The following is a 27,249-nucleotide window of genomic DNA, read 5'->3' as shown; positions in this document are numbered from 1 at the left end:
AACAAAATGATAAGCCCACTCTGGAAAACAGTTTGGTAGTTTCACATAAAGTTAGACATATAATCTAGAAATCCTACTTCTTGGTATTTATCCTAGAAATAAAGACTTACTTCACTCAAAAACCTGTACAAAAAATGTTTTTTTAACAGCTCTACTCATAGTAGTAAAAAAATAAAATGGAAATAACCCAAATGTATTTTGGCAGGTGAATAAACCGTGATGGATCATATTTTGTAATGGGATGGAATACTACACACACAGGGCCTCAATTTTATATGCCATTTTAATTTTGTTTTTAAGGAATAGATCTGAGACAAATGAGGAAGAATTAAAATTTAACAAGGCTGGTTGGTGGATGTGTGGATTTTGCTGTGTTATTCTGATTCTTTTCTGCTTGTGTTGTATTCTGTATGCATATTGTTGTCGACACCGGTAATGAGTAGATTATTTCATATTTGTGTAGTGTGAGCATTTACATACCTCACACCACTTAAGCCTCATGATCACTTTATGAAATAGGGACAGAAATTATTATCCCTATTCCATAAAAAAGGAATCTGAAGTGGACTGGGGACTCAGTAGTTCCTTGTTTAGCCTAGATTTGCATGGAAGTCCACTGGAGAAGTTCCCTTCAAGCCCAGGTGACTTGACCCCAGTCACTCCCCCCACCCCAACCTTGGAAGGCACTTATTTAGTGGGGGAACGAATTGTATTAATAATAGCTAAATGTTCAAAAAACAATCATTCTGAAGTACCAGAAGGGGCCTCCAGGAATGATTTCCAGGCGATGGATACACATTTATAAGTCAATTCTTAGGAGGTGAAGGCAGGTTCTTTGGCTACCTCCCACTGGCTCACTCAGTGACCTTGGGCAAATCACTTAACCTTTCACTACTTACATTTACACTCTGGTAAACCGAATGTGTAATATTCATCATTACTCATTCAGGCTCCTGCGGAACACATCTTGAAAATTAGGGACCGATTTACGGTGGATCATATGCAACAACGTCAACTTTTCAACACAAAGTACATCTTCTTAGCCAACCACCCCCCTTCCCCGCCATTCCTCAAAGAATATTTTCACTCTCATTTAAATGGCGAGGGCTATTTTAAAGGAGATTGAGTTTATACTTTTAAATGATCCATAACTTTTAAATCACTAACGTAAGAATGCTTTTGGTGTCAACAAATTAAAGCAACGCCTAACTAGGCAGAACAATAAGTTACATTCTATTGCCCATTTCGTTTGTACTGGCTCTTGAAGATTTTGGAAGCAAGCAGTTTGTTAACTGTAAGTTTTAGAACTTTATTTCAGCCCTGATAATGCCTTTATGAAAATCCTTTAGGTTCTGAGTATTATGGTGTGAAAGAAGAAAAAACGGCACAGAGCAGTTCCAAATCCAGGAAAATTAGTAAAGATAAACTAGGAGCCGATGATTGCCAGCGCGCCAGGCTGGTTCCCGACTTTGGCTATGGGTCAGGGCAGCTGTGATGTCTCGCTTGGGACTGGCCCTGGAGGCTCCTGGCAAGGAACCTGAGCCCCCTCGCGGCCGAACTGCCCGCAGAGGCCACAGGTCCCTTTAAGGCGTCCTGCGGGCAGGGACCCGGGAGCTAAGGGGGCGGGAGGAGGGTTCTCAAGCGCACGCCACGTGACTCTATTGCCAAGTTCGTTCACGAGTTTGACAGAAGTTTGAATTGGACTCGGGGGTTTTCTGCAGCCGGCGGGGCAGAGCGGCGGCCGCGGCCTCGGCGAGCGCGAGCAGCAGCGCCCCCGCGACCCACCCAGCCAGACTGGATCCCGGGCCGCCGACGGCCGCTCGCGCATCGGTACAGCTCGCTTACCCCGCCGCGGGTCAGCAGCCCCGAGCCCCGCCGCGGTCCCCGCGGACCGCGCGCCGCGCCCCGGCCCCGCCGCGCCAGCATGTCCTCGACGGAGAGCTCCAGTCGCACGGCGGACAAGTCGCCGCGCCAGCAGGTACTCCCTGCACGCCCCTGGGGCTCTCTCGCCGCCCCTTCTCCACCTGGGTGTCGGGCCGACCCTTATTCTGCCCTCTTTCCCGGGTGTGAGTGGGAGGAAGAGGGCCAGCGCTTTCCTGGGTCCCCCACCACCCTGACCCCGGGCCCTGTCTCCGCAGGTGGACCGCCTGCTCGTGGGGGTGCGCTGGAGGCGGCTGGAGGAGCCGCTGGGCTTCATCAAAGTTCTCCAGTGGGTGAGTCGCTGCCCCAGACGAGGGCTATTTCGGGAGCCTGGGCTGTGACTCTGACCCGAGCAATGTGGCCGAAGTGGGGGGCGGGGAGGTGCTGAGGCCGGTCCCGGAGGAAGGGTGGGGGGCGGCGACAGGTGGGCGGGGGAGGGGCGGGCTGGAGCTCCTTCTCCAGCACTTGGTGGCAGGAGGGTGAGGAGCGAAGCATGCGGAGCCCCGGATTCGGTCCTTCTATGTGCAAGGAGTCTTTGCCCAGGGCGCTCACATTTCACCCGGGCGAGAGGACTCGGGTGTAACCTTTCCAGAACTCTGATCCTGCACATACCACTCCTCGGTGGCGGGAGGGGCGAAGAGGACAAGTGGGAATGAGGAAAGCTGCAGAGGGCAGAGGACGGAAGGAGGCAGGCGATGGAAACCATCCTGTCCCCAAACCCACCAGGACCTGACTGATCCTGGAGGTGGATTCATGGGACAGGGTCTTGGCTTGGTGGCTGTCCTGTTGAGGTCACTAGAGTAATCTGCGTTCCTGTAACTGCGTGAGGGAGTGGATGAATGAATGAATGGAGTTCATGGCTCTAGGATTACATAAAAGAAAAAATAGTAAGACAGAATAAAAATCAGCCAAAATGTGGCTTGTAGAATAAGATAGAATATTGAGCTGGAAAGCTGGGGCCCTGGGTTCTAGACCTGGACCTGCCTTTTCTACTTACTTGACCCTGGACAAATCTCTTCTTTGGACTTCAGTTTACATATTAATCAAATGTTCAGACCATCCCTAGGGTCCCTTTCTGCTCTAAATGGGTTGGCATGCTAGAACATTGCCCTTGGGTTAGACTTATCCTGTGACCTTGAGGAAATCACTTGCCCAGGGCCTCAGTTTCCCCTGTAGTGGTATAGGGGAAATGCCATCTTCTCCTGCCTCACTGGTACTTTGAGACATTAGCATGTTCTCTGTCCTTCGCGGTGCCCAAGGCCTCCTGGGTATAAATTAGGAATGTGGACAGGTGCAGTCACTCTTTCAAATCATAAAGACTTTTCGGGAGCAGTTATTGCACTATCACAGAAGAGATTTAAGTTAGACAATCCACACACCAAATGGTGTGTGAATAACTTAATTAATGTGCTTTCAGCACAGAATTCAGCTAGGGAATAAGTTACCATTAATACTGAGGAGGATTGAGTTCTAAAGGGCTTTTAACTCACTGGAGACAGGAGTTAGCACTGTGTCGCTGATTCTTAAATCATCCTTTGGATGAGAATCATCAGATCTGGAATTCGGGGGCAATAGTGCATTTGGGGTTACCTCTGGACATCTGAGACCCTGACAGGGGCTACAGGCCAGCATGCGGAGCTCCCAAGTGCAAACTCTGGGACCTGTTGGGGACTTTCCACTCTCTCTACTGCCTCAAGAGCGGTTGGAACAACTGCTGACTGAGCTCTTTCACCTCTCCCCCCACTTCCACTTCCCTGCCATGAGCCACCACTTGAGTACTTGAGGGGGCCGTAGAAGAATGATATTAAGGCTCCGTGTGTCTACCATCCAGAACTAGGGATCCATTATGAGTGGTCCAGAGGAGCAAAACCAGAAATAAGGGTACAATTTTATCATTAAACTAGACAAATGGATCTAAGGGAAATTTGAGAAAGGCTGTCAAGGGATGAGGGAAACAATGAGGTTATTAGACCATGGAATCATCCTCCATGGGAGGGATTCTGAAAAGCTTCCTTCTTCAACCTTTCTATCCTTTTCCCAACCCTCCCCCAACCAATACCCACAACATTTCTATAAGGCTGCACAAAGCAATGCCTAGTCTCCCACAGTCAGTTCTGATCCCTAAGAATAAGACCTGTTTGACTTTTTTTTTTTTTTTTTTTTTGCGGTACGCGGGCCTCTCACTGTTGTGGCCTCTCCCGTTGCGGAGCACAGGCTCCGGACGCGCAGGCTCAGTGGCCATGGCTCACGGGCCCAGCCGCTCTGCGGCATGTGGGATCCTCCCGGACGGGCACGAAACCATGTCCCCTGCATCGGCAGGCGGACTCTCAACCACTGCGCCACCAGGGAAGCCCCCTGCTTGACTTTTAAGATCCTCAACTTCTTAGAGAGGAAGTTATGCCTTTCTCTCATAATACTCAATCCAAGAGTCCAGGGCTAGGCTCTGCACTCAGTCCTCATTCGAAGGGTAGCATCATAAAGAGACATGATTTGCTTTTACTGCCATCCTGGTAGCCTGAATTCAGAGTGAGTTTCACTTGCCCTGAGTCTCTGCAGGTGAACACAGGAACCAGCACCAGGAACCAGCACCAAAATGACAGTGAAAATGTCGTTTGGGACTTTTTGTATATTTCCTGCTTGGAGGGATCAAATACACCCGTCTGGAAAAGGGGGAAAAAACCACAGACGAACCTGCAGTTTTTGTAATGATAACTGAAAACTTTGTTGACACTATTACAAAAAGCAAAGGTTTTACTGGAATCCTGGTGAGATAAAAGTAATGTTATTCTTTTATTAGTGAGTAGCTTAGCTTAGGGTACCTCTTTAAAATTTAAAGATTAACTAATCTCACCTCAATTGCAGTTCTGGAGTCTCACTAAGTAAGTCTACACTAAGCTAGGAAAATAACATGGGCATATACCAATTATTGGAGAACTAGTTTTTCTCTGCTTTCTAGCTATGGAGCCTAGGGTAAGTGATGAAATCTTCATGGGTCTCAGTTTCTTATCTGTAGATGAGGGTAAGATCTGTCTCATGAGCTCACTGGGAGGACAACAGGAGCTAATATCTGTAAAGCACTGGAGCATTCAGGAAGACCATGGTGAGCCTGGCAGTCCAGGAGGTATTCAGCAAGTGTTTGTTCCCAAACCTCTCCTTCTCCCTAACTTTCCCCCTTATGCAGACTGTCAGCTGGACTTGTCCTTTGGTGAGATTATTCAGATGTCACTGCCAAATCCTCACTTTGAGGGTAAGGTACGAATCTCCTGGATTACTCAGTTACTGTATCGATAATGTCACGTTACCTTTAACTTGGTGTGCCCTTGATCAGTAATTCACCTTTGAGGTGCCAAAGTCACTTATTTGGTCCTGGGGTCTCTGTAATGAAAATAAGGTATTTCCATAAATGTGGGGAATTCGAAAGTACACCATCAGAGTCCATGAAAACCAGTGAGATGATTGTGGGAATAGGATTTGGGGGAGAACTTGTCTTCCTTGTGCCCTGCACTAAGTGAAAATGTTAGTGTTCTCAGGACTGACAAAGGATTATCACCAAAAAGCAAGTCAGCACTAAAGTGGAGCCTCATCCTTAAAGTAGCAAGCTTATTCTGACATTTTTCCAAAAGAGATGCAGAGGGCTTCCCTGGTGGCGCAGTGGTTAAGAATCCGCCTGCCAATGCAGGGGACACGGGTTCGAGCCTGGTCCGGGAAGATCCCACATGCCGTGGAGCAACTAAGCCCGTGCGCCACAACTACTGAGCGTTCTCTCTAGAGCCCACGTACCACAGCTGCTGAAGCCCGCGTGCCTAGAGCCTGTGCTCCACAACAAGAGAAGCCACTGCAATGAGAAGCCCGTGCGCCGCAACAAAGAGTAGTCCTGCAACTAGAGAAAGCCCGGGCACAGCAACAAAGACCCAACACAGCCAAAAATAAAATAAATAAATTTATGAAAAAAAAAAAGAGATGCAGAGGGAGGTGGGGGAGGGGAAGAGGAGGAGGAGGAGGAGGAAGAGGGGGAGGAGGGTGGCAGTGTATGACCACTGCTGTTCCCAGCAATGCAGGTCCATGAGGAGGAAGGCTGGTTGGTACCAGAGCTCTGGAGTTGCCCCTTGTCTTAGGGTCTCCATGTCTTCTTGGCTCCTGTTCTTTATGACCAGCTTGTTTGGCTCAGAGCCTTGTGCTTGGTGACAGGGGTGGTTTCTGTTCTTCCTCACTCTTCCCTGTGGCTCAGTCACCTGGCACAATTAAGGAAGAAAGCATATCTGATACAGAAAGTAGAGAGGGCTGGGAAAGCGTGTCTTTCTCTGCTCCTACATCCCAGCTGCAGAGCTACTTCTTCTCTCTTTGCAATCCTCCCTGCACACGGTAGAGATCTTTTTCAGCCTTTATAACTCTGTGTTGCAGGGTTCTGTTTTGGTTTTTATCTGAGCATGACTCTCTCCTTTATGGATGCAAACTCTTGAGAGCAGGCACCAGGTCTGAATAAGTTGAATAAACTTAGATTCTGCAGCACCTGGCACAAAGTAGATGCTCGATAACTCTTTGTTGATTAATGAATGGGTGACGTAGAAAGAGCACTGAACCGGGAATCAGAAGTTGTGAATTCTCAGCCTGGCTCTCACATTGGCTAAATGTGACCTTGGGAAAGTCACTTAATCTTTTGGGACTTCAGTTTCCACCTCTATGAAATGAGACTATTGTGCTTGATAATCTCTGAGATCCTTTTTGCTCTGCTGCTCTGTGAACCTGTGAGATTTTGCTGAGATTCCTCCATCCGTTCACTTGCATAGCCAACTGTCATCTGTTATCTGACACCATCTGACTGTGTTATGTTCAGATTTAATCATATATTCTGGTTAATAAAGTTATATAAAGTGTTTAGAGGCTCCTGACTTTCAAAGAATCAGAATAGAAGGGAATACAGTTAATACTAAAGTTACTATGGGTATATTTTGCCCAGAGAGGAATTGTAAAGAAAGGTTCAGGATTTTCAGAACCTCAAGGTTGTCATCTGGACATAGCAGAACTTTCCGCAATGATGGAAAAGCTCTATAATCTGTGTTGTCCAGTATGGAACCTGCTAGTCACATGTGCCTAGGGAGCACTTGAAATGTGGCCAGTGTGTCTGAGCAACTGAATTTTAGGTGTTATTAAATTTTAATTAATTTAAATGTAAATAGCCACACTTGGCTAGTGGCTACCATTGTGGATAGTGCAGCTCTATAGTAGGAGCTCCATGAAGACAGAGGTTTTTTTTTCTCTTTTGTTCACTAATAAATCATATCGCCTAGAACAATGCCTGGTACATAGTAGATGCTCAGTAAATGACATCCTTCTGTAGATGGTCAGGAGTGCCAGTCAAGAGAATGCTGGTAAAAAGCAGGCTCCATAACTGACTGTTCATTGCCCCAAGTTAGGAGTACCTACTTTTGGGGGGAACCTATTACAGAGCCATTCACTGGCTAACTGCCAACAGTAAAAATATATCCAACTGTCTGCCCTTCCCAGAATGTAACGCCTTAATTGTGTCCAGTTCTGGGCACCAGAAGCTAAGAGGAACAAAGAAACTTCCAAGAGGAATCAGAGAACTGACAAGAAACAGAGCTGACAAGATTGGAGAATTCTTACGAGGACGAGCTAGAGAAGTTCCACTGTTATGCCAGGGAGGCAACTTGGAGTATGTAAAGGATAATAATGCAGAGGCTTTGAGTAACTTCTCTCCAGGCCTGTCAAGAAGATGAGCAAACAGGGCTCTACTGCAGCCTCTGTAATTTAAGTCAGATCAGGAGGTTAAGCAGGCATTGGAGAGAGGTTTTACTGTCTCCTTTCTTGGATGATTTTTAAGATGGAGACAATTGTCATTTGTTTGAACTAAACCTCCTAGAAACGGAGAGGTACCCATTATGACCTTTAGAGAGGGGTCAGTGGCTCCAGCATGAAGAAGATCTGCCAGGCCAGGCGACGCAAGGTGGGGCAGTGGCACTGGACACCACCCAGGGACAGAGCACAGCTGCTGGCGAGCCCAGCCAAGAACACACTGATAGCGTTACCCTTGGAGAGTGACAGAATCATAGAGTTGGAAAAGGCCTTTGGATTACCTGCTCCAAACCCCTCATTTTACAGAGGAGGAAACGGAGACTCAGAGAGCAGAATGACTTATTAGAGGTCACCCTGCCAGTTAGTGACAGGGCCAGGAGACTAGGACCTGGATTTCCAGACTCCTGATCCAGGTCTCTTCACTCCACAATACTATCAAGCATTAGCAAAATTATGTGAACACAACTCTATTCTATAAACACTGGTTGCAGGACTGGGATGTGAATTAGCTGTCTTCTAGGTGCTTAATAGCCAAGATACCAAATCGCAAAGAAACGTACAAAAAGTGAACAATTAACAGAATAAACTCACTGCTTAATACAAATGATTATATCGCGCACAAGCCAATGGTAAGTGCACAGGAAACGAGGCCTGAACAGATGATGTGGGAGGATCAGAGACTCCAATTTCTCACCTCCTTCTAACCGAAGTGTGTATCCTCAGAAAGAAATTAGAAAATCATAGGATGAGGGAATTTCATGTCACTCAAGGAAGGCGGTTTAGTAAAATGTGATGAAAGGTGAAGAGGAAAACAATTCACGTGATCTGAAACGCCTCTGGTTCTTAACACTGAGAAATGGCAGCAGCAACGGATTATAAAGGGAAGTACCCCTGGGGAAAAAGCAGAGGCTGATAAGGCAAGTTGAGGATACTTTTCTCTGGGCTTGAGCCAGGACTGCCAGCATCAACCCAGCCAGCACAGTTGCCAAAGGAAAGGTGCCTTTGGGAGACAGGAGTTAGCTGGCAGTACCATGGGACAGCAGCCAGGCCCCTGCCCCCTTGGCCCCTAGGAAGACCTGGCAGAGGTTGTCCCCTCTAGCTATACCTCCACTGAGGCAGGAAGCCATTGGAAGTTAGCAAGAAGGTAATGGTAAGGTTCAGTGATGGCTTCAAAGGAGAAATGGAAAGAATTCCATACACTCCTGATCTAGATTGGTGCAGGGAAATCTATTTCTAGGGTGCCTCTCCCTTGGGGAGGAAATTCAAGTCCAACTTTGAGATAGAAGTTTCCAAAGCCTAAATTGCTTTGTGTTAGTCATCATCTTAAGGAGGCTACCTGTGGTCTCCAGTGTCACATCCAATGGGGAGACCTGGAAACTGCCCATTTCTCCCTCTTCATCTCCCTCCCCGGTACCAGTCAAAGTCAACCTTATTCATTTGGCTGTTTGGTCCAACACACTGTGCAGTGAACACAGCACCCTGAGGCTGGGAGACCAAAGGAAGCCATGGGTCCCTGGGACTCCTGGCCCTCCCCCCGCCCCATATCTGCACCGGCTGAGAGTCAGAGGGTGGTTCTGAAGGGATAGACCTTGGCCAGCTGACCTTCTGACTCTCAGAGGGTCTTCACTCTCCCTCAGCTCTTTGCTATTTTCGCCTTCGGGTCCTGCGGCTCCTACAGTGGGGAAACAGGAGCAACGATTCGCTGCAACAACGAAGCCAAGGACGTGAGCACCATCATTGTTTCGTTCGGCTATCCCTTCAGGTGAGCAGGAGTTGATTCTCACCCCGCATAGCCTCTCTCACTGGATTGGCAGGACCTGCTTAGTCTCTTTCTCCTCCAGAAACCTAAAGACCTTTTGTTGTGTGCCACTCCAGTTTCAGATAGAATTACAAGGCTCAGGTCCTTCCTGCCCTTTAGGAATTTCAGACACACTGGCCAGAGAAAAATATAAGGGAAACTCAAATAAATCCTTGTTATAATAATGTTGCAGTCCATGAATAACCAATAGCAGGTAACAACAGCTCCTACAGAAAGAACCCATGCAGTGTGGGGTGGAGGCTTCTCGACCCTCAGCAGCCTCCTCCCTGCCTTGAAGGTAAGGAAGCTTGTCAGTACTCAGATCATAAAGAGCTGATGGGGGATGCTCACCAGTACCATCAAAATACAAGGAGGTATACCTTGACCAGGAGGTAGAAGACAATACTCTTTCCTGAGTGTTTGGGAGCTTAGAGAAGGGAGAGCCCAAGTGTTCAGAGGGGAATGGGGACAGGGCTCAGCTTTTCAGAAATTTCTAGTAGCAGCAGCCAAGTTAGATTAGCTGTCTCTTGTTCATAATAGGGTATTTGTTTTTCGCTCTTGATTTTGTCCAGTGTAGTCTCATTGGGGGACCTAAATAAAGCCTGAGAATGGGTGATTCCAATCTTAACTTGGCCACTGTGGACCTGTGCTTTCCCAGGGACAGAATGAAGCTGATTTCCCTGGTGGTTTGGCTACCAGAAATAGATGAGCTATATATACTGTGGTTACAATCTAAAGGGTTGTGGAGATACTTGGAAATACAGGGTCACCGTATCTGGGCAGGGTGGATGAGTGTGAGGTGGTGGCTGAGAGGGAGGTAGAGTTTGACCAGAATTCCAGGGAAATTCCTGTCCTGACTGCAAGGTTCCCTCCAGAAACTTTCCTCCCTACCTGCCCCTTTCTTGGTTCTGTAAGAGTCCTTGGGTGACAACTAGTGCAGGACTGCTCCTGGGGCAGGGGAAGCCCACTGCCTCCACAGGGAGAGGATCGCCCTGAGCTCAGGGTGGGCTCCGTGCCACCTGCAGGTTGAACCGGGTCCAGTATGAGATGCCCCTCTGCGACGATGAATCCACCTCCAAGACCATGCATCTCATGGGGGACTTCTCTGCCCCCGCCGAGTTCTTCGTGACCCTGGGCATCTTTTCCTTCTTCTACACCATAGCTGCACTCATCCTCTACCTGCGTTTCCACAACATCTACACGGAGAACAGGCGCTTCCCCCTGGTGGTGAGTGGGCACAGCCAGGAGGGATGGGGTGGAGGCACTGAGGAGACACGTTCCCCGGCTGAGGACAAACATGGTGGCTTTCCTGGGTCCCTGACACTCGGATGTGAACCTCCTCAATCTCCCTGCCAGCTCTTTGCTGTTGGTCCCTTCGGGTGCTGGGGCTGCCACGGGTCCTCGGGCCAGTGGAAGGCCCATGTCCCAGGACTCTGCATCTACCAACCTCCCATCGCTTGCTCTACTCAAAGCAGGCACAATAGCTTCAAGAAGCAGGCGCTGAAGTCTGATTGCTTGGGTTCAAATTCCAGCACTGTCCCTTACTAGCTGTGTGCTCTTGACAATTTCCTTAACCTCTCTAACTCTCAGTTTCCTCAACTATAAAATTGGAATAAAATAATAACTATCTAATAGTGTTTTGGAAGGATAAAGTGAACATGCATGTAAAATACCTGGTGTATAGTTAGCCTCCATAAGTGCTAGCTATTATCAATATTATTTCCCCTTTACTTTCTCCTTATCCCAGGCATGCAAGGTGGAAAGGGTGCCTTAGGAGACCCCATTTATCTCCTGCAGTCTGCCCTCACTCTGCCACCAGTTGTAACTGAGCAGTGGTGATCAAAGGAAAGGCTGGGCGTGGGGAGAGTGTCAAGTTTAGGCCACGTGGGTTTGGGGATGACACTGACCAACAGATGCCTGGGCACATTGTTACCTGACCTCAGTTCTGAGGGCATGGGCAGGGGTAGCCCTGGCTGGCGGGATTCTCTTGGTGGCAGATTCCCTAGGATGATCTGAGTTCCCTGAAGCTCTAGGTGTTGGGTAGGATGGGAAGAGGCAGCTGTCCTGGGACCCCAGGATCCCAGTGCCTTATGGCAAGAGGAAAAGAAGTACAGAATCATGGAGGACTTTCTGATTGTATTTCCTGTCCCTCTGCTCCTCCCAGGACTTCTGTGTGACTGTCTCCTTCACCTTTTTCTGGCTGGTAGCTGCAGCTGCCTGGGGCAAGGGCCTGACTGACATCAAGGGGGCCACACGACCATCCAGCCTGATAGCAGCCATGTCTGTGTGCAATGGAGAGGAGGCGGTGTGCAGTGCCGGGGCCACGCCCTCCATGGGACTGGCCAACATCTCCGTGGTGAGACCTGTGGCCACTGAAGGGGTCTGGGGAAGGCAGCACACTCCCAGCTGCCCAGGCCTGTCACAGCAGGGTCTGAGAGGGATAGAGAGGGTGTCTCCACAGCTGCCCTCTCCGGCACTGGCAGCCAGTGCTTCCCCTGCACCTAATGCTGGCTGCTGGCCCCTGGCTGACCCTGAGGGACATTTGGGCAGAGGGAACCCAAGAGCCACTCAGCCTCCTGTGCCTTCCTCCTTCTGCCCTCTGCCTCCCATTTCCCTCTCTTCTCCCCACCTCCAGGCGTGCTCTTTGTGACTGCCTCTCCCTCCTCCTGCCTCTTTATATTCTGTGTGAATGTACACACAGGAGCAGGTGGAGGGGGAGCCTAGGGCTGTGACTAGGCTCAAAGCGGTGGGGCAGACCCAGAGTGGGTGAGAAGGGACTTATTGTCACTCAGGCCTCCAGGCTGGAAAAGGTCTTTGGGCAGTGGTGGGTCTAGCTGGTATGCATGTATTTGGCCACCCCAGCTGTTAGAACATTGAAACATCTCCATATCAGTTGGTAAGTAGCTGAGCTTTGCAAATGCCCTCCTGTCAGCCCAGCCGCCTCAGCCCTGCCCTGAAAATGGCCTGAACCTTCCCCAGGCCCAGCAACTGAAAGGTTTAATGGCTGGCACACCAGGGAGCCTTCTAGACCTTGCTGGAACCCTGCTGATAGGTGTTAGCCTCACAGCCTTTTACTGTAAAAATGTTCACACATTCGGCGAAGTTGAAAGACTTTTACAATGAACAGCCACGCACTCATCAGCTAGACAGTACCATTAACACTTTACTAGACTTGCTTTGTCTGTATCTATCTGCCTCTCTTCACCTATCGATCCATCTTATTTTTAATGCATTTCAAAGTTGATTGCAGACATCAGTACACTTCCCCCTAAATACTCCCTGCTGATAGGTTTTTAAATATTTTGCATAAATATTTGGATAGAGCTGGCTGGGTCGCTACCCTAGGGAAGGAGCACCTTGGACAGCTCTGGCCCCACCCACCCCGACAAGGCCTTCGGAAAACAGCCTGTGGACACTGTGGGAAGCGCCACTAGAGCCCTTGCTCCTTGCTATGCTTTGCACGGTGCTCCACTCCAGGAGCCAGGTTCTCCTAGCGACCAAGCCACAACTTGGGTGCATGCTGTGGAGAGAGTTAGACACTTTCACCAGAGAATCCCTTAGCGGGTGATGGCCTTAAACCCTGACTCTACATCCAGTTCTCTTTTAGTCTTTCTAGCCCTCTGCACCTCCCCCTCCCCCCAACACACAGGTACTCCCCCTCCCTGTTCCCAGGATGCCCTCCTTCTATTCTCATAAGCCCCCCTCCCCCTGATGTCTTTGCAGCTCTTTGGCTTTATCAGCTTCTTCCTGTGGGCCGGGAACTGTTGGTTTGTGTTCAAGGAGACCCCGTGGCATGGGAAGGGCCAGGACCAGGGCCAGGGCGCCGGCCAGGAGAGCGCAGCTGAGCAGGGAGCGGTGGAGAAGCAGTAAGCGGCCCCCACCCAGCTACTCCCGAACAGGACAGCGCCTCTTCAACCGCCTCTGGCTTCCAGGACCTCCCTCTTCTTCCTCCCCCAACTCCCCTCCCCCATTATTCTGGGCTCTGAGCTTTGAGACGTCTTCACTGGATGGGCAGGCATGGAAACCTGGGCAACCCTCCCAGTGGCTTCCTATCCCTCCTCTTGCTGGAGCCCCGGATGGCAGGAGCTCAGTGCTTCTCATCTACTGCCTGGACCCAGGCATCTTACTTGGGGTCTTACATGTACCCTCATGGCCTTTGAGAACCAGCCTCTGCTACAGGCAAAGGTTGGGGTCAGGAGACCTGAGACTGGTTCCTAGCTGCCACTTCTATCAGTCTGTCCAGCGTCAATAAAAGTGGGGGGAGGGGAAATTGGCTGGCAGCCTTCTCCCTGCCCCCTTGCATGGAGGGCCCACCAGTGGTTTAGTGACCCCTCTTCAATGGCTGTCATCAAGGCCCCGTGTATGCGCCGACCTCCAATCCGCCTGAGCTCAGTATGCTCCCCACCCTCTCCTCTGGCCTCTGTTTGCCCACAGAGCCCATCATGTGGGAACCCAGGAGGCTGACTAGCCTAGAAAACAGTCTTTCAGAGGGTCCCAAGTAGGCTGAGACTTGGTGGGGAGCAGATAAATTGCAACTGAGTTGCAACTTCAAGAAACAGAAGCCAGGAAACTTGCTGGGGAATCAGTTTTTTTTTAATTCCCTTAGTCCTCCCACCCCTCCAGGCTGGGGCACTTCCACCAACACTCTAAACTCATACTTGCCCTAGAAACTCCTTACCTTCCTCCCTGTCCTCCTTCTTGGGCTTGGTCTCACACTTGGGACACAAGATGAGGGGTCTAGGAGCATCTCCATTTCAGCCCTCCCCGCCTCCCACCTCTCTGTCCCTCTCCCTTCCCCAGCCTCTTGGGTCTGAGGCATTCAAGATCCTTTTCAAAGTCTGTCCAGGCCTTCCTTTCATTCCTGTAGGGCCAGATAGGGGCTTTGAAAGGGTAAGAAAGGACCATGATGAGTCTAAGTTGCCCCAGAGCCCCAGGACATGGACGGATGGGCCCATTTCTTCCTCACTCTCTGCTCGTTTTTTTCCCGCCCTGCTCCTTCTCTGGCCCGTTTCATACTTCCCCTTCTCACCTTTACGAAAGAACACGCCCTCTCCCTTTGCCCGCCATTCCTCCCCTGCTTCCGCATCTGTTCCAAGCTCTATCCCCCCTACACACCCACCCCGGTCCAGGGCAGGCTGATGCTCTTGGTACTTCTTCACTTCGGGACCCAGTTCCATATTTGTCTTTGGTGTGTCTCCCCTTCCTGACACCTCCTCAGTCCCTCTGCGGACGCCAGGGCCCAAGAGTCAGTGCTGACTGGATAAGGGCCATCTGTCTCCCATCCAGCTCAAAACATTTCAGTCTGCCTTGGCCATAGGGCTGCCCAGGGAAGAAGGAAGAAGGCAGAATCCAGCCATTTTCCAATCCAGTGCCAATTAGCCCAGATGTCATCCCAGAGGTAAATGTGCCCTGTGCCAGTCTCTCCTCAGGACTGAGTCAACCCCTCCAACCTCCTCACCTTCCTCAGCACCCTCCATTGTAACGTATGCGTTACTGGGGTACCCAGGTGGCAGGACCTTTGACTTCGGGACAATCATTTCCTCTTTGGGTCAGTTTCCCCACTTGACAGGGGAGTGTGAGGTTTACATCTTCAAATGCTCCAGAGTCCTTCAGTGAAAAATTAGGTGTTTTGTTTTGTTTTTCAGATTTGGGGGAAGGCATTTGAGGAGGGAAGATAGGAGATGGGGATAAGGGTGTTTCTAAGTCTGAACCTCTCTGTCCTGAGCTGTCCCCATGATTACTCAAGGACAAGGGGAGACAGTTTTGCCCACAGCTCCAGAGACACAGAGAACAAAGGGATGACCTTCAGTTTTCTTCAAGCTGGCCCCTGTGAGGGTCTGTGAGCAGCTTCTACTGGAACTTTGTTTGGATTCTGTGTACGTATTTGTAATTTATCTGAAATGTGATGGATAAGGTGTTCTCATTTGGGGGCCTAAGTTACTAATTGGCCCTTCAGCTAGGGAAAGGGGGTGGGTGAGTATGCACTCCTGCCAAGGACTCCTAGCCCAGAACTCTCCCTAGAGCAGAGAAGGCTCTTTCTCCTCTTCAAGAGGCTGGCGTATTCTCAGCCTGAAGAGCCTTGATTTAGGCTATGGCCTCTCTCTCCGTAGCCACCCTAAGAGGAAAGGCTACTTCACCTCATTACCTTCAGAGGGCTGGGCTGGGTCAAATGCTGAGTGCGCGGCTGTCCTCATAGGACTCATGTCCCTTCCAACTAGGGCTGGCATCACCACTTTGCCTAGTGGGGCCTGAGGTAGAAGGTGCTGGTTTCTCCAGTTGCCGCAGGAGGCCAACAGGCAGGGCACTTGCCCTTTGCCCTAGTAAACTCTGACCCTGCCAGGGTGCCCACCTAGGACCTTTCCTGAACATGAGTCCCCTCCACTATCATGATCATAGGTGTCCTTCTTCTGGGATTGAAGATCAGGGGTGGGGGAGAATGTTGCATGTTGTTTTCTGGTGCTTGTTATTATACATTTGAATAAACAGTGCTTCAAGCATTTGCCATGAAGGAGCCAAGAACGTAGCCCTTCTGGGGACTTTTTTCCTCCTCCTCTCCTTGCTTTAAGTTCTTGGACAAATATCAGCATTTCCACCAAAACATCATTCCACTCCTCTCCACTCTGCACTCCCAGCGATAGTCTGCAGGCTGAGGAGTTGTTCCTGGCGGACCCCAGTCTGGCAACATCTCTTTTGGTGGCACAAATTAGTCCAAAGTAACTGAGACATTAGTAAATTTAGAGCAAACTCAGAAGGCGAGAGATATTGGCTTCCACAATGCTGTTTCCACTTACTCTCCTACCATCTGTGACCTAGACAAGCTTCCTGTCAGGAGTTGAGGGCCACGTGCTTTGCCCTTTTAACTATAAAGGTTCTTGCTGAACAAACTTGCACCTCTATGCCCCTTCTGACAAACAGTCACAGGCTACATTTACATTCCCTAGAAAAATACACTTGGGCACAATATTACGTTCAATGTCACCAGTTTCCCACTCCCCCTAGGAATCATCCATGGTTCTCAGGTTAAGAATCTCTACCCTCAGAGATTATCCTTGAAGTACTTAAACCTTCCCTGGGTGAAAATGAGAAGACAGTCTGAGGTCTTGAAGTCACAGACCTTGACTTATTCGCCTCCAGTTTGGTTTCCCCTTAGATGAAAGAATGAATATGTGGTGAGGTGTAAGGGGTTGAGGAGGGAAAAGAGAATTAGTATCTCTTTTCTGAAGTGATGGGGTGGGGGGCAGGCTTTTGTCTCTTGATTATGTGCGGGTGGGAAGGAATGTTGTCAGCTGAGAAGAGAGAAAGAGGTGGATGATTAAGGTATTTTCCAGGCCTTAGCAAGGAAAATGACAGATCTGATGAGAAATCTCCCTGTGCCCAGGGAGGCTGCTCTGGTAGCAGCCCTGCCAGCAGAGAAAATATTCGTTAGAAAAAGAAGCCAAAGGGATGGATGGAGTCAGGGTCCAGCCAGGGTTTGGGAAGAGGCGGTACAGGGTACCGATCGCAGTGCTCATGAGGAGAAAGACGGATCAGCAGAGATGCTGCAAACACCAGCAGCCTCGGGCCACCCCAGTTCCGGGGCTGGCTCTGGCTCGGAGATAGCCTTCTGTCATCCTGACAGGTGATCCCGGTCAGCTCAGCTAGGTCCTCCCAAACCCAGACAACGCCACTTCAACCCTCTGCTCTGCGTCAGGGAAGCGTGGGTTTCCCACACAGGAGGCACAACCCGAGAGTTGAGGACACTCCCCCCACTCCAACCCCTGTGTCCTTCAGCACATCCTACAGAACCCCCTCCCTTTGCCCTTCTGATTCACAGCGCCCACCTCCCTGCACCTACCGCATTCGATCTACGGGGAAGCGAAGTCGCTTCGTGGCCGCCAGCCCGGGAATGGGCGCCAGCCACCTGGCGGAGGCACGGTTTAAAGGGGCATCTTGGGCAGAGAGAGGTTTGGGACTGGGGTTTGTGTGCAGCGAACTTAAGAGAGTGGGCTGGTAGCACAAAGAATGTGTTCACAACGGTTAGGAGCAGAGGTCCTGGGGCTTTGGTCTCTTTTTCCCCCGCAACTGTGCATTTTGGAGGGGCTCTCTCATCAAGCTCAGTAGGCAACCTCACCACCTCTAAGCCTACGTTTCCCAGAAGGCTATGCGGCAGGGAGAGTGAGGGGAAGGCAACCAGTGCTGCGCTTGCGCAAAGAGTGAGCTGGAAAGGTGGGAGGGAGAGGGGAGGCGTGCCCGCGGCAGGGATGGGGGGAGGGGGCCGCGCAGCGGCGGCGCCGGGGCGGGCGCGCGTCCGCGGCGGTGATGGCGGTGCGTGAACGCGCGGCGGCAGCAATGGCCGCTCTGGAGCGGCGGGTGCCGAGTCTCGATGACTTCGCGGGACAGAGCTGGAGCTCGTGGGTGGAGCGGGCCGAGCTGCCCGCGGCCGACGGTGAGTGAAGCATCCCTAGAGTCTGAAGACCCCATCACTGTCTCCCCTCCCCCCCTCCGGGCCCCCGCCAACAGAGGGGAGCTGCCGACGGGAGCCGCCGTCCGGCTCCCCGGCCCCCCAAACAAAGGACCCGCCGGGTCCTAGTGCCCGCCCGTTCCGCCACCTTCGCGCCTCCGGGTCCTAGCGCCGGCTCTCCTCTAGCAGCCCACCCTGCCCACCTCTGCCTCTGCAGTTGCCCAGTACCTGCCCCCACATCTGCTTGCTTTTATGTTTCTTCTTGCCTGCTGTCCTCCAGCTTCCGCCCCTCCTGCACCTGCCTCAAGCTTTCCCCATCCGCAACAGTCCTCTCCACGTGTTTCCCACGCACCCCACTTCTGTACCCCCCTCCCAACCCACCTTGTTCCTTCGCCTTCTGCCCTACACCTTTTGCTCCTTTTCGGCGTTCGCCTGTCGGCTGCAGTGCCACTAGACCCCCGCCTCCTCCGCATTAGTTCGTCGGTCCATCCATCCATCCATCCTCCCTTCCTCCCTCCTCCGTCCATCCATACATGCCTCCAACCCTCCGTCCTTTCCCGGGCCTCTTGCCCTGCCTCCAGGGCTCTCTCCCCTGACCCCCACCTTCTCTAGGCCCCTGAGTGCTTTTGGTGAGCGGGCTGACAGCCCCTTCTCCTGATCTTTGTCTCCTGGGCCCCAGGGGGCATCTGGCCTCGTGGCCTTTGGGGTGACAGCAGGCATCACACCCCTGAAGAAGTTTGCAAGTGAGAAGAGGTGGAGGAGGAGACCACATGGAGCGGTCTCTGATGACACTTGTTCTCCTCTGAGATGTCCAACTCCCAGCTCAGTTCTGTCCATCACTGCATTTTAATGGACTTAAGAGTGGGAGCTGCCCCTTGTTTCTTGCATGCCTAACCCACCACCCCTCATATCTGGAGATTATATAAGACTGTCAGTATTCTTCTCATTCTAGAAAGGTGCACGTCTGTTAGTAGGTGCCAGAAGCAGACCTAAGTGGGAGCCTCAGGCCACCCCAGAACTGCCCCATGCTGGGTGGGCAAGGATGGGGCCATTGTCAGGGTCTGGGTGCATTGAGAACCGGAAATGGAATCAGACGGGTTTGGTGACTCAGAATTGATTTTTTTTCCAAGGGACAGGGAGGGGGCGTAGAGGAGGGAGGGGAGAGGAGTAAGATAGGGGGATGGGGAAAGAGCTGCTTTGCACAGCTAAAACGTTTTTGTCATCAACCTAGAAACTGAGGTACAAGGGCAACCCTTGCCCAAACCCCCTCTTAAGAGGAAAAGGGCTTGCATAGCTGATCAAGGGGACTTTGAAGATGCTGAAGGGCCCTAAGACAGCAGTTTCTCTGCTCTGTGGCCATCCTATCAGTGCAGGACCTGAGAAGCTGGGTGTAACTTTGACAATGCCATGGCAACCCAGGTGGAACAAAATTGGGGATGGGGACCTAGGAGAGTATCTGTTTGGGATGCCACAGAAAAGCAGAAAGGACCTATCTGAGAAATCTCAAGAAGGGACTCGGGGATCTGTAGTAAAATATGTTAAGGACTGTTTCCCGTTTAAATGGGGAAGCAGGCCCAGAAGAGATAATTACCCATAGTCACCCAACTAGTCAGCAGTGGAATCCTGAACTGTACCTTGGAATGAAGGATCCATAAGAAAGGTGGCTGGATCCCTCCTGATGGGGCCAGCTCATTCCAGAGGTAGCAGGTGAAGGAAGAATGGGCACTTGAGAAAGATCCACTGAAAGGTCCTCCAAGTGGTCCTGAGCACCAGGTGCTTGTCAAGGAGTGAGAGCTTCCTCCTGCTTGGCCCCAGGACCTGGGCGGATGGAAGATGGGGCTTCTGGGATGGGGGTGGTCCTTCTGAGCTGTGTTTCTCCTCCAGGGGCTGAGTTGGAGGAGAGTAACAAAAACCTGAAGAAGTTGGATGCCATGACCCTCATTAAAGAAGGTGCGAGTTGACACATACTGGGGCTGGGGCCCAGGGCAGACAGGACCACCTTCCCTTCTTCCACCACAGCCCAGGAGGTGGCTGCCTGAAGCAGCAGGTCTGGGAATTCTCACTTTGATAAGTCTGAGTCAGCCTGTTCCCCTGGCTCCTGTGACTTACTGAGGGAGATCCTAATCATTGGTGTTTGGTGCCCACTCACCTGAAAGCCCGCATTCTTAGGGACTGGTTAGATTGAACTCTGGAAGCTGGAAGCATCCAATTTAAAGCTTGTCATATCAGCTGGGAGGGGAAGTGTCATCTGAGTGGTGGGTGGGAGTGTTCTCTGATCTTACAGGGAAAATCTGGTGTCCTCAGCCCCAGTGATAAGGGCTTCTGTCATTGCAGACATGTCCATCTTCGGGCACTGCCCTGCCCATGACGACTTCTATTTGGTTGTATGTAACCATTGCAGCCAAGTGGTGAAGCCTCAAGCTTTCCAGAAGCACTGCGGTGAGGGGAGCCCTCGGGAGGAGATAGAGGGGACAGGGGAAGGTGGAACATGGAACTCTGAGGACAGGGCCAATTGGGAGGTCATGTGGGTAATGGAGGGAGGCTTTGGGAATAAGAAGGCGGAGGCGGGGAGCTTCACAGATTGTGGTTGGTTGGGGTTATTGTTTAAGCAACCTTTCAGCATCTGGTGGAGTAAAGTTCTAGCATCTGGGAAGAGCTAAGAGGTTCAGGAAGCTGATTCCTAGAATTTTGAGTCTTGAAGGCTCAAATTCAAATGGGAAGGAGGCAAATTTAAAACCTAAGCTTTGGAAACTCCAGGTTCTCTATCATGAGTCTGTGATCAGGGTTAGGAGGTTGGGGAAGGAGACAGTTGATGCCACTCACCTCAGTTGCTCTCTCCACCTCCTGGTGACAGAAAGAAGACATGGGCCGCTCAGCAAGCTTTACGCCCGGGCCCCACCCCCACCTCCAGCCCCTGCCAGCTCTCAGAAATGCCATGTAGTGAACGGTCAGGGCCCAGCTTGTAGGGCCCCAGGTTCCACCAAAACCTCCTCCAGGGAGAAGGGCCAGGGGTCCCGGAGCCGTGGCCACCAGCCTCCTGAGAAGACCCAGAAGGACAACCTCTGGTAAGGAAAGGCTGGAGACTCCCTGAGACAAGCCCTGACCCTAGCCCAGGGAGGGGTTGGCACACATGGAGGCAGCTGTGGGGCGATGGACACTGCTCACTGTGGGAGGCGGACATCTCTCTCTGCAGCTCCCTTCTACTCGCTCCAGGGAATATGGGGTCCCCTTTTCCCATGTTCTGCATCCCTGCAGGAGCCCACCCAAGTTCCAGGGCTGGGAAAGGAGATGGCTCTGGGCTAGAGTCTGGGGCCCAGGCCCAGCCTCCCTACCTCCCAGCCTGCACCCTCTCTCCATGTATAGCCTTTTCGTGCCTGTGGTGAATCTGGAAAAGATGTCCAGTCTCCCGAAGCCCGATGGACACGGAATCAGGGTGGCTCCGCCCTCTGCTTTCCTCAGCCAGCCGGCTGGCCTCACCAAGGACTCCCCTGGAAAAAACCCCATGGCATCCCCTTCTAAAGAATTTCCTGGCAGAGGGAGCATCGAGATAACCCCCAGCGAGGGCCCCATTCACCGGGCTGAAGGCAGCCCGTCTGAAAAGGAGCCTGGTGGGGCCAGGCTGCCCCCTAAAACCCACCGGAAGATGGCTCGTGAGTAGTCGTGGTCTTGGGGTCAGGAAGGTAGAGTGGGGACTCCTTTGGACTGCTTTGTCCTTGGGCCTGATGGAGAGGGGGTCAGGAAAGGGTGGGCTTGGCCATCACAGGGTGCCAGGGTACAGGAGCCCCTGGTCGTCCCTTGACATGGACACTCACTTGACCTGCTTATTCTCTTGGAAGATTCTCTTCAGCCCAGGTCTCCTGATTAAGGCCATGGGAGCCTGTGCCTAAGCAGGTGAAGGCATTTTTCCTCACCTTGGGCTGTTGAACTTTATCTCTTTTCTCATCTAGATCCAGGGCACCAGAAGCCTCCCATAGCTGGTTTCCCTGGCATCCCGGATGCCTGTAGCTGCTTTTGTTTCCTGGTACATGTTGCCCTGTTTGAGACTTGGGGCCCCCCAAAGGAGTGCCTGGGCTGGCATGGGGACGGGATGGTTCTTACACCCAGCAGAGAGCTGCTGATGCCCAGAGGAGTATCTCTGGAAGGCTGCAGCCCCAGACTCGAGGCCCAGAGGCTCTCCTGCCTTAGGCCCAGCTCTTCCCAGGCCTTTGGCCTGAAGACGCCAGACCCTCCCAGAAATGGCCTTGGGGTTCATGGGAACCGCTTTCCCCACAGGGAAGGAGTGCGACCTCAACAGGCAGTGTGGGGTAATAAATCCAGAGACCAAAAAGATCTGTACCCGCCTGCTGACCTGCAAGGTAACCCCCAGTCCCTCTGCGTAGTGAGGGAGGACAGCACAGACACGGGCCCTGGGCAGGGATAGCAAGTGAGATCTCATCCAAAATCCAGCTGAAGGGATGGGGGTTAAGCCCAGACCAGGCAAGGGGAGGGGAGGCTGCCCACACTGGGCCCAAGGTGGGGACAGCGGGCAGGGGGTGGCTTCCAGATCCCCCTCTCCAGAGGAGGGCTCTGGCCCTGTCAGGAAGTGAAACAAGGACACACAAACACACCCACACTCACACGCCCAGTCTCTTCACTTGCCCAGGCCAGAGCACACCGCTGCCCCTCACCTCTGCTCAGCCCCTCCCCACCCTCCCCCCTGCTGTGTTCTAGATCCACTCCGTGCACCAGCGCAGGGAAGTCCAGGGCCGAGCCAAGGACTTTGATGTGCTGGTGGCAGAGCTGAAGGCCAACTCCCGCAAAGGGGAGTCTCCCAAGGAGAAGAGCCCAGGGCGCAAGGAGGCAGCTCTTGAGCGCCCCTCCCAGGAGCCCCCCTCCTCAGTCCAAGTTGTGGCAGCAGTGGCTGCTCCCAGCAGCACCTTCTCTGCTCGTGCCAAGCAGACCTACCCATACTGTGCACTGCCCAGGTACGTCCAGGATCCAGCGCCCATCTTGCCTGGGGACACTTGGCCCCAGGCCATCAGGAACCCCTGGAGACAGGCCCAGGGAGTGCCCTGGAAGATGCTGCTCACTCCACCCTGAGTGTGTGGGGAGGGGCCCCTGGCGGTGGTGTGGAGGTGGGTGACTCCCTGTTCCTAACCCGGCATACCGCAGTACCCCAGGCTCTCTGTAGTGTTCCAACACCCAGGAAAAAACATTTTCCCAGCTGCTTCCAACAGGCCAAAAGTGGTAATTGGGGAGCCGAAAGGGTCAGGGTCCTGGGTGAGGCAGTCCTACTGTTTATTTATTCACTGGCGCCTTCGTGTGCAGAGGCTGCACTGGAACCCAGGGAGAGCCTGCCTTGCGGAAGGAGACGCACACGCATCTCTGCCTGTAACATGAGGGGCAGACACGAAACGTAGGCTCAGCTCACAGATAGGCTCACAGGAATATGTGATGCAAGAAGGGGGTTGAGAAAATTGACTGGGCTGACCAGAGCTGGGTGCGGTTATACTCAGATTCTCTGGAGGAGGCGAATGTGGAGCAGATTTTCCCCCTGAGGAGGCAGGGCCTGGGAAGTGCAGGGGCTGGGGAGAAAACCCCTTGGGAGCTGTGGCCCCTGATCTTTCTGGCTCTTACTCTGTGAGCTCTGTTGTTCCCTCCCTTCCTGTCCTCCTTCCTCTTTGTCTGATCGCCCAGCAGGGTGTCTGCCCCGACTTTTTGAGCTTGGCAGGTTCAGGGACACACCTACCGTGACCCACTCTCATCACATCGCCCTCACATCCCCTTTGGCCCTTCCAGATCCCGGGCCTCCTCTGAGAGTGAGTTGGATGATGAAGGCCCTTGTGGTGGTGATGGGGACCCAGGCCTGTTCCCCTTCCCCCTGCCCCGGGGTGGTGCCCAGGCCTCCAGCGAGGAGAGTGAGGAGGAGGGGACATCTGATGACCTCCACCTCCCCACTGACTGCCATTATGCAACCAGGCCCCCTCGGCCGCAGGCGGTAAGGACCTGGGGCAGGGACCTGGGGGTGGGGGGCCAGTCCTCCTGGCCCACAATGTGGGGAGGAGGTCAGATCCTACGTGAAGGTGCCCTCCCTGTATTTCAGGCCCCTTTAACCATATGCCTGCCTTCTGCCTCCAGTTCTGCACCTTTGGGAGCCGGCTGGTGAGTCCAGGATGCTACGTGTTTAGCCGCCGGCTGGACCGGTTCTGCTCGGCACTGAGCTCTATGCTGGAACGGCACCTCAGCTCACACATGTGGAAGTGAGTCTCTCAGCCCCAGAACCTCCCTTCCCAGGCCCCAGGCATACACGGGCTTCAGAACCCCTAATTCGTCACACATACCTATAGATGTGGCTTGGCTGTTTGCCAGGAAGACCCCAGGTAGGGTGAAAAGGAGGTGGGGGAAACTTGGCAGCCTGGAGCTGGGCTAAGGCAGGGCCTGAATGGGTCGCCTGGGAGTGAATCTTAACTCTCACCAATCACTTCCAGTACCTTTTGGGTAAGTAGGGATAGGGGATGTCCAACCTGAGATTTAAAGTGAGGTTTTTAAAGGGTCTGTATATTATTAGTTCATTCCTGCCTTTCCCTGTGCCTTCTTCCTATCCCTCAGTTCCAGCGTTTCCCAGCAGAGGGCGGCACTGCCAGGGCTCTGTGGGCCATTTCTACGTGGGTGGAAAGACTTGTATGTTGGTGGGGAGGCCCTCTTGCTTGCTTGGCATCACAGTGGGGCTCTCTTCTTGCTGCAGGAAAATCCCCCCGGCGGCTGAGCCTCCATCCCACCTTGTCAGCTCCCCGCCATCTGCTCCCCTGAGCCCATCCTCTACGGGCAGCTGTCCCCGCCTTCCAGGCCCACCCCCCAGACCCGCCTGCCCAGCCTCCATGCCCCCCACCAAGGACAGCCTTGGCCCCGGCTACCCTGCAGGCTCCCCCAACGTGGCAGCCGCCTGCAGCCAGGCGGAGTGCATGGGCGGGAGCCAGGCTATCACCTCACCACTGCCTGCCAACACACCTTCCCCGTCCTTCAGCAAGCTCCCACCTTCCAAGGCCAGCAAGTCACCCAAAGGCAAGGACGGGCTCGAGGTGGAGGCTCCTTCTCGAAAGCGAAAGTTATCCCCTGGGCCCACCACTTTCAAACGGACCTGCGTCCTGGAGCCCACTGGAAAGGGCAAACCCTCTGGCTGCCGGGGCCTCTCGGCCAAGACTAAAACAGGCCTGGGCGTGGGGCTTAATGGGACGGTGGAGCCAAGAGTGAAGCGGGCAGGGCCCCTGGACTGTCGGGGTTCCCCTCATCAACCCCCCACGCCAGTCAAGGCTTCTCAGCTGGACAACCAGGGAGCGGCTGGACAACCGGCCAAGGCCCTGCCAACCAACTGCCTCTCTGAGGAGGAGGTAGCCAAGAAGCGGAAAAACCTGGCCACTTACTGCCGGCCAGTGAAGGCCAAGCACTGCCAGGCTGGTGCCCCTGCCGACGCGGCCTGCTCTGTGCGCCGCAAGAAGCCGGGTCCAGCCCTGGCCTTTGAGGAGAAGTGTTCTACACTGAAGGTACCAGCCCAGCTCCCTGAAGAGCAGGGGCGGGGAAGGGTCAGGATGGATGAGGTTGGAGTGCACAGGCACCTGACAAAAAGAGGTGCTTAAGTAAACGTCTGTGCAGGGAAGGGAAGACTGGGGAAGTTGAGAGAGAGTTCCTGGGCCATCTGCTCTAGGGAGAGGTGACCCCAGCTTTTGCTTGGTGGGCCTTCCCCTATCCCCAGCCCTCTCCTTTGGGCTAAGGAGATGTTGCCTGTGCCTCTCCCCCTTCCCCTGCTTGCTTTAATCAAAGGGCCACTTTCTGAATTGGCTGTGGCCCTTACTCCGGGACTTGGAGCTACCTCTGTTCCCTGAAGGAGAGGAAGCTGGACTCCATGAGCTCTGATAAGAAAGGTTTGGGCAGTGGGGTTGAGCTTGGGTCCCTGAGCTGTGGCCTAACACGCTGCGCACAGGCTGGGTGGGCTGGTCTTGTTCATTGGTTTTGCCTCTGGGCATCAGGGCATGAAAGGGCAGGGACATAACCCAAGGTCCCCATATGCATGTCCGCCCACCTTATACATATACCCATTGCCAGGTTTTGAGGTGCCAGGCAAGCTCTCCAGGGTTTCTGGTAAAGCCAGCAGCCAAGGTTTATTTGCCTCTTCTGATGGGAGCCCTGGAGTAGCATGCTATGAGCTATCCATATGACCTTAGCCAGGAGGAACGTATTGGAGGTGGGAAGGGGAGATGCCCTCCTGGTTTAGGCACTGGCCAGATGCATACCAACACCTTTGGTGCCCATATATGAAAGTAGTAAGTTTGACAGCTGCATGGGGCCTGAGTGTGTTTTTGTCACACGTGTGCCTGGGTGATCTCCAGGCTGCCTCTGCTGGGCTGGCATTCATTCTCCCCCTTGCCCAGCTTTAGTCACAAGACCAGCAGGAGGAAATCAAGCCGTAGCTTTTCTGGCCCACATAGTTTGCTGGATAGGAGGACGGTTAGACCCCCAGCCCGACCCTGTCTCTTGCCTCTTGTCTTCCTACAGTCAAAAGCCCATTAACAAGAAAGTGCCTGCCCACTGCGATGGAGCCGCCAGCACCTCCTCCCCTCCAGATCCGGGCCCCAGGCTGCTGCCGCTTTTTATAACTTTATATTATTTTTTTTAAGAAAAAAAAACTCTTTAAAATACCTCAAGATTGTCTCCCTGTTCTGTTGCTGCTAAGAAAATATAAAAACAGAAACGTAGAAAAGGAAGGAAAGAAATGTAACAAAATGAGTGTCCTTACTGTCCCCAACTGCTCCCCAGGAGGCTGAGATGATAGGCAGTCAGACTCCAGCTCCCGTCACTTGCCTGCAAAAAAAATCTCTTACACTCGTATATTTTTGTCCTTTTAGTCTGTGGAAATGGCTGGGGGTTGTATCACTGGGGGAGTCTTAGGATGAGGAGGCATGTGGCTCGGAGCAAGCAAGGGGACTACAGTCCCACTGGGAAAGGAAACTTGATGGGGGAGGGAAGGCACACCTCTGGCTCTACTCTTGGATCTTGGCCTTGAAGGTCTGTGGACGTCCGCCTGTGGCCCTTTTCTGGTCTTCCAGCAATCCTGCTCCTCCGTCCTGTCTCTGAATTACTGCCTCAGTTTCTTCAGCCCTTTCCGCCCTTCCTGCCTCTTACTAGTAGCCTTATTTTCTCAACCACTGGAGCTTGAGTTGGTAATTGCACTCAGGATGTCCCTGATTTCTGTGGGACGGCCTGGTTTTGGTCTCTTTCTCCATGGCCGGTGGGTTTACCCTTC

General features: G+C 52.7%; 2 protein-coding genes across 4 annotated transcripts; both read left to right on the top strand.

Moving 5' to 3' along the window:
• Positions 1-1,924: 1,924 nt before the first annotated feature.
• On the top strand, positions 1,925-13,402 carry SYPL2 (synaptophysin like 2; the record flags this gene model as incomplete). The annotated part of the gene is made up of 6 exons (XM_081224553.1): positions 1,925-1,978; positions 2,139-2,213; positions 9,372-9,496; positions 10,558-10,759; positions 11,697-11,888; positions 13,256-13,402. The coding sequence occupies 6 exons, from the start codon at positions 1,925-1,927 to the stop codon at positions 13,400-13,402; spliced, it is 795 nt and encodes a 264-aa protein (XP_081080679.1).
• A 4,428-nt stretch (positions 13,403-17,830) lies between these two features.
• On the top strand, positions 17,831-26,640 carry ATXN7L2 (ataxin 7 like 2; the record flags this gene model as incomplete). 3 transcript variants are annotated; one of them, XM_081225667.1, is made up of 11 exons in its annotated part: positions 17,831-17,957; positions 19,857-19,922; positions 20,307-20,411; positions 20,827-21,037; positions 21,336-21,622; positions 22,245-22,327; positions 22,683-22,936; positions 23,751-23,949; positions 24,090-24,211; positions 24,697-25,492; positions 26,502-26,640. In XM_081225667.1, the coding sequence occupies 11 exons, from the start codon at positions 17,831-17,833 to the stop codon at positions 26,514-26,516; spliced, it is 2,265 nt and encodes a 754-aa protein (XP_081081793.1). In that variant the 3' UTR covers positions 26,517-26,640. The 3 variants fall into 3 exon arrangements, with proteins under 3 accessions (XP_081081793.1, XP_081081795.1, XP_081081794.1); XM_081225669.1 differs by lacking the exon at positions 26,502-26,640 and having other exon boundaries at positions 24,697-25,864; XM_081225668.1 differs by lacking the exon at positions 20,307-20,411 and having other exon boundaries at positions 17,838-17,957.
• Between the last annotated feature and the right edge of the window lie 609 nt (positions 26,641-27,249).

This window comes from Mesoplodon bidens, assembly GCF_964165515.1.
Source record: "Mesoplodon bidens genome assembly, chromosome: 2".
NCBI lineage: Eukaryota > Metazoa > Chordata > Mammalia > Artiodactyla > Ziphiidae > Mesoplodon > Mesoplodon bidens.
The sequence above is the reverse complement of the archived record's forward strand: the minus strand, read 5'-3'. Positions and strand labels throughout refer to the sequence as shown.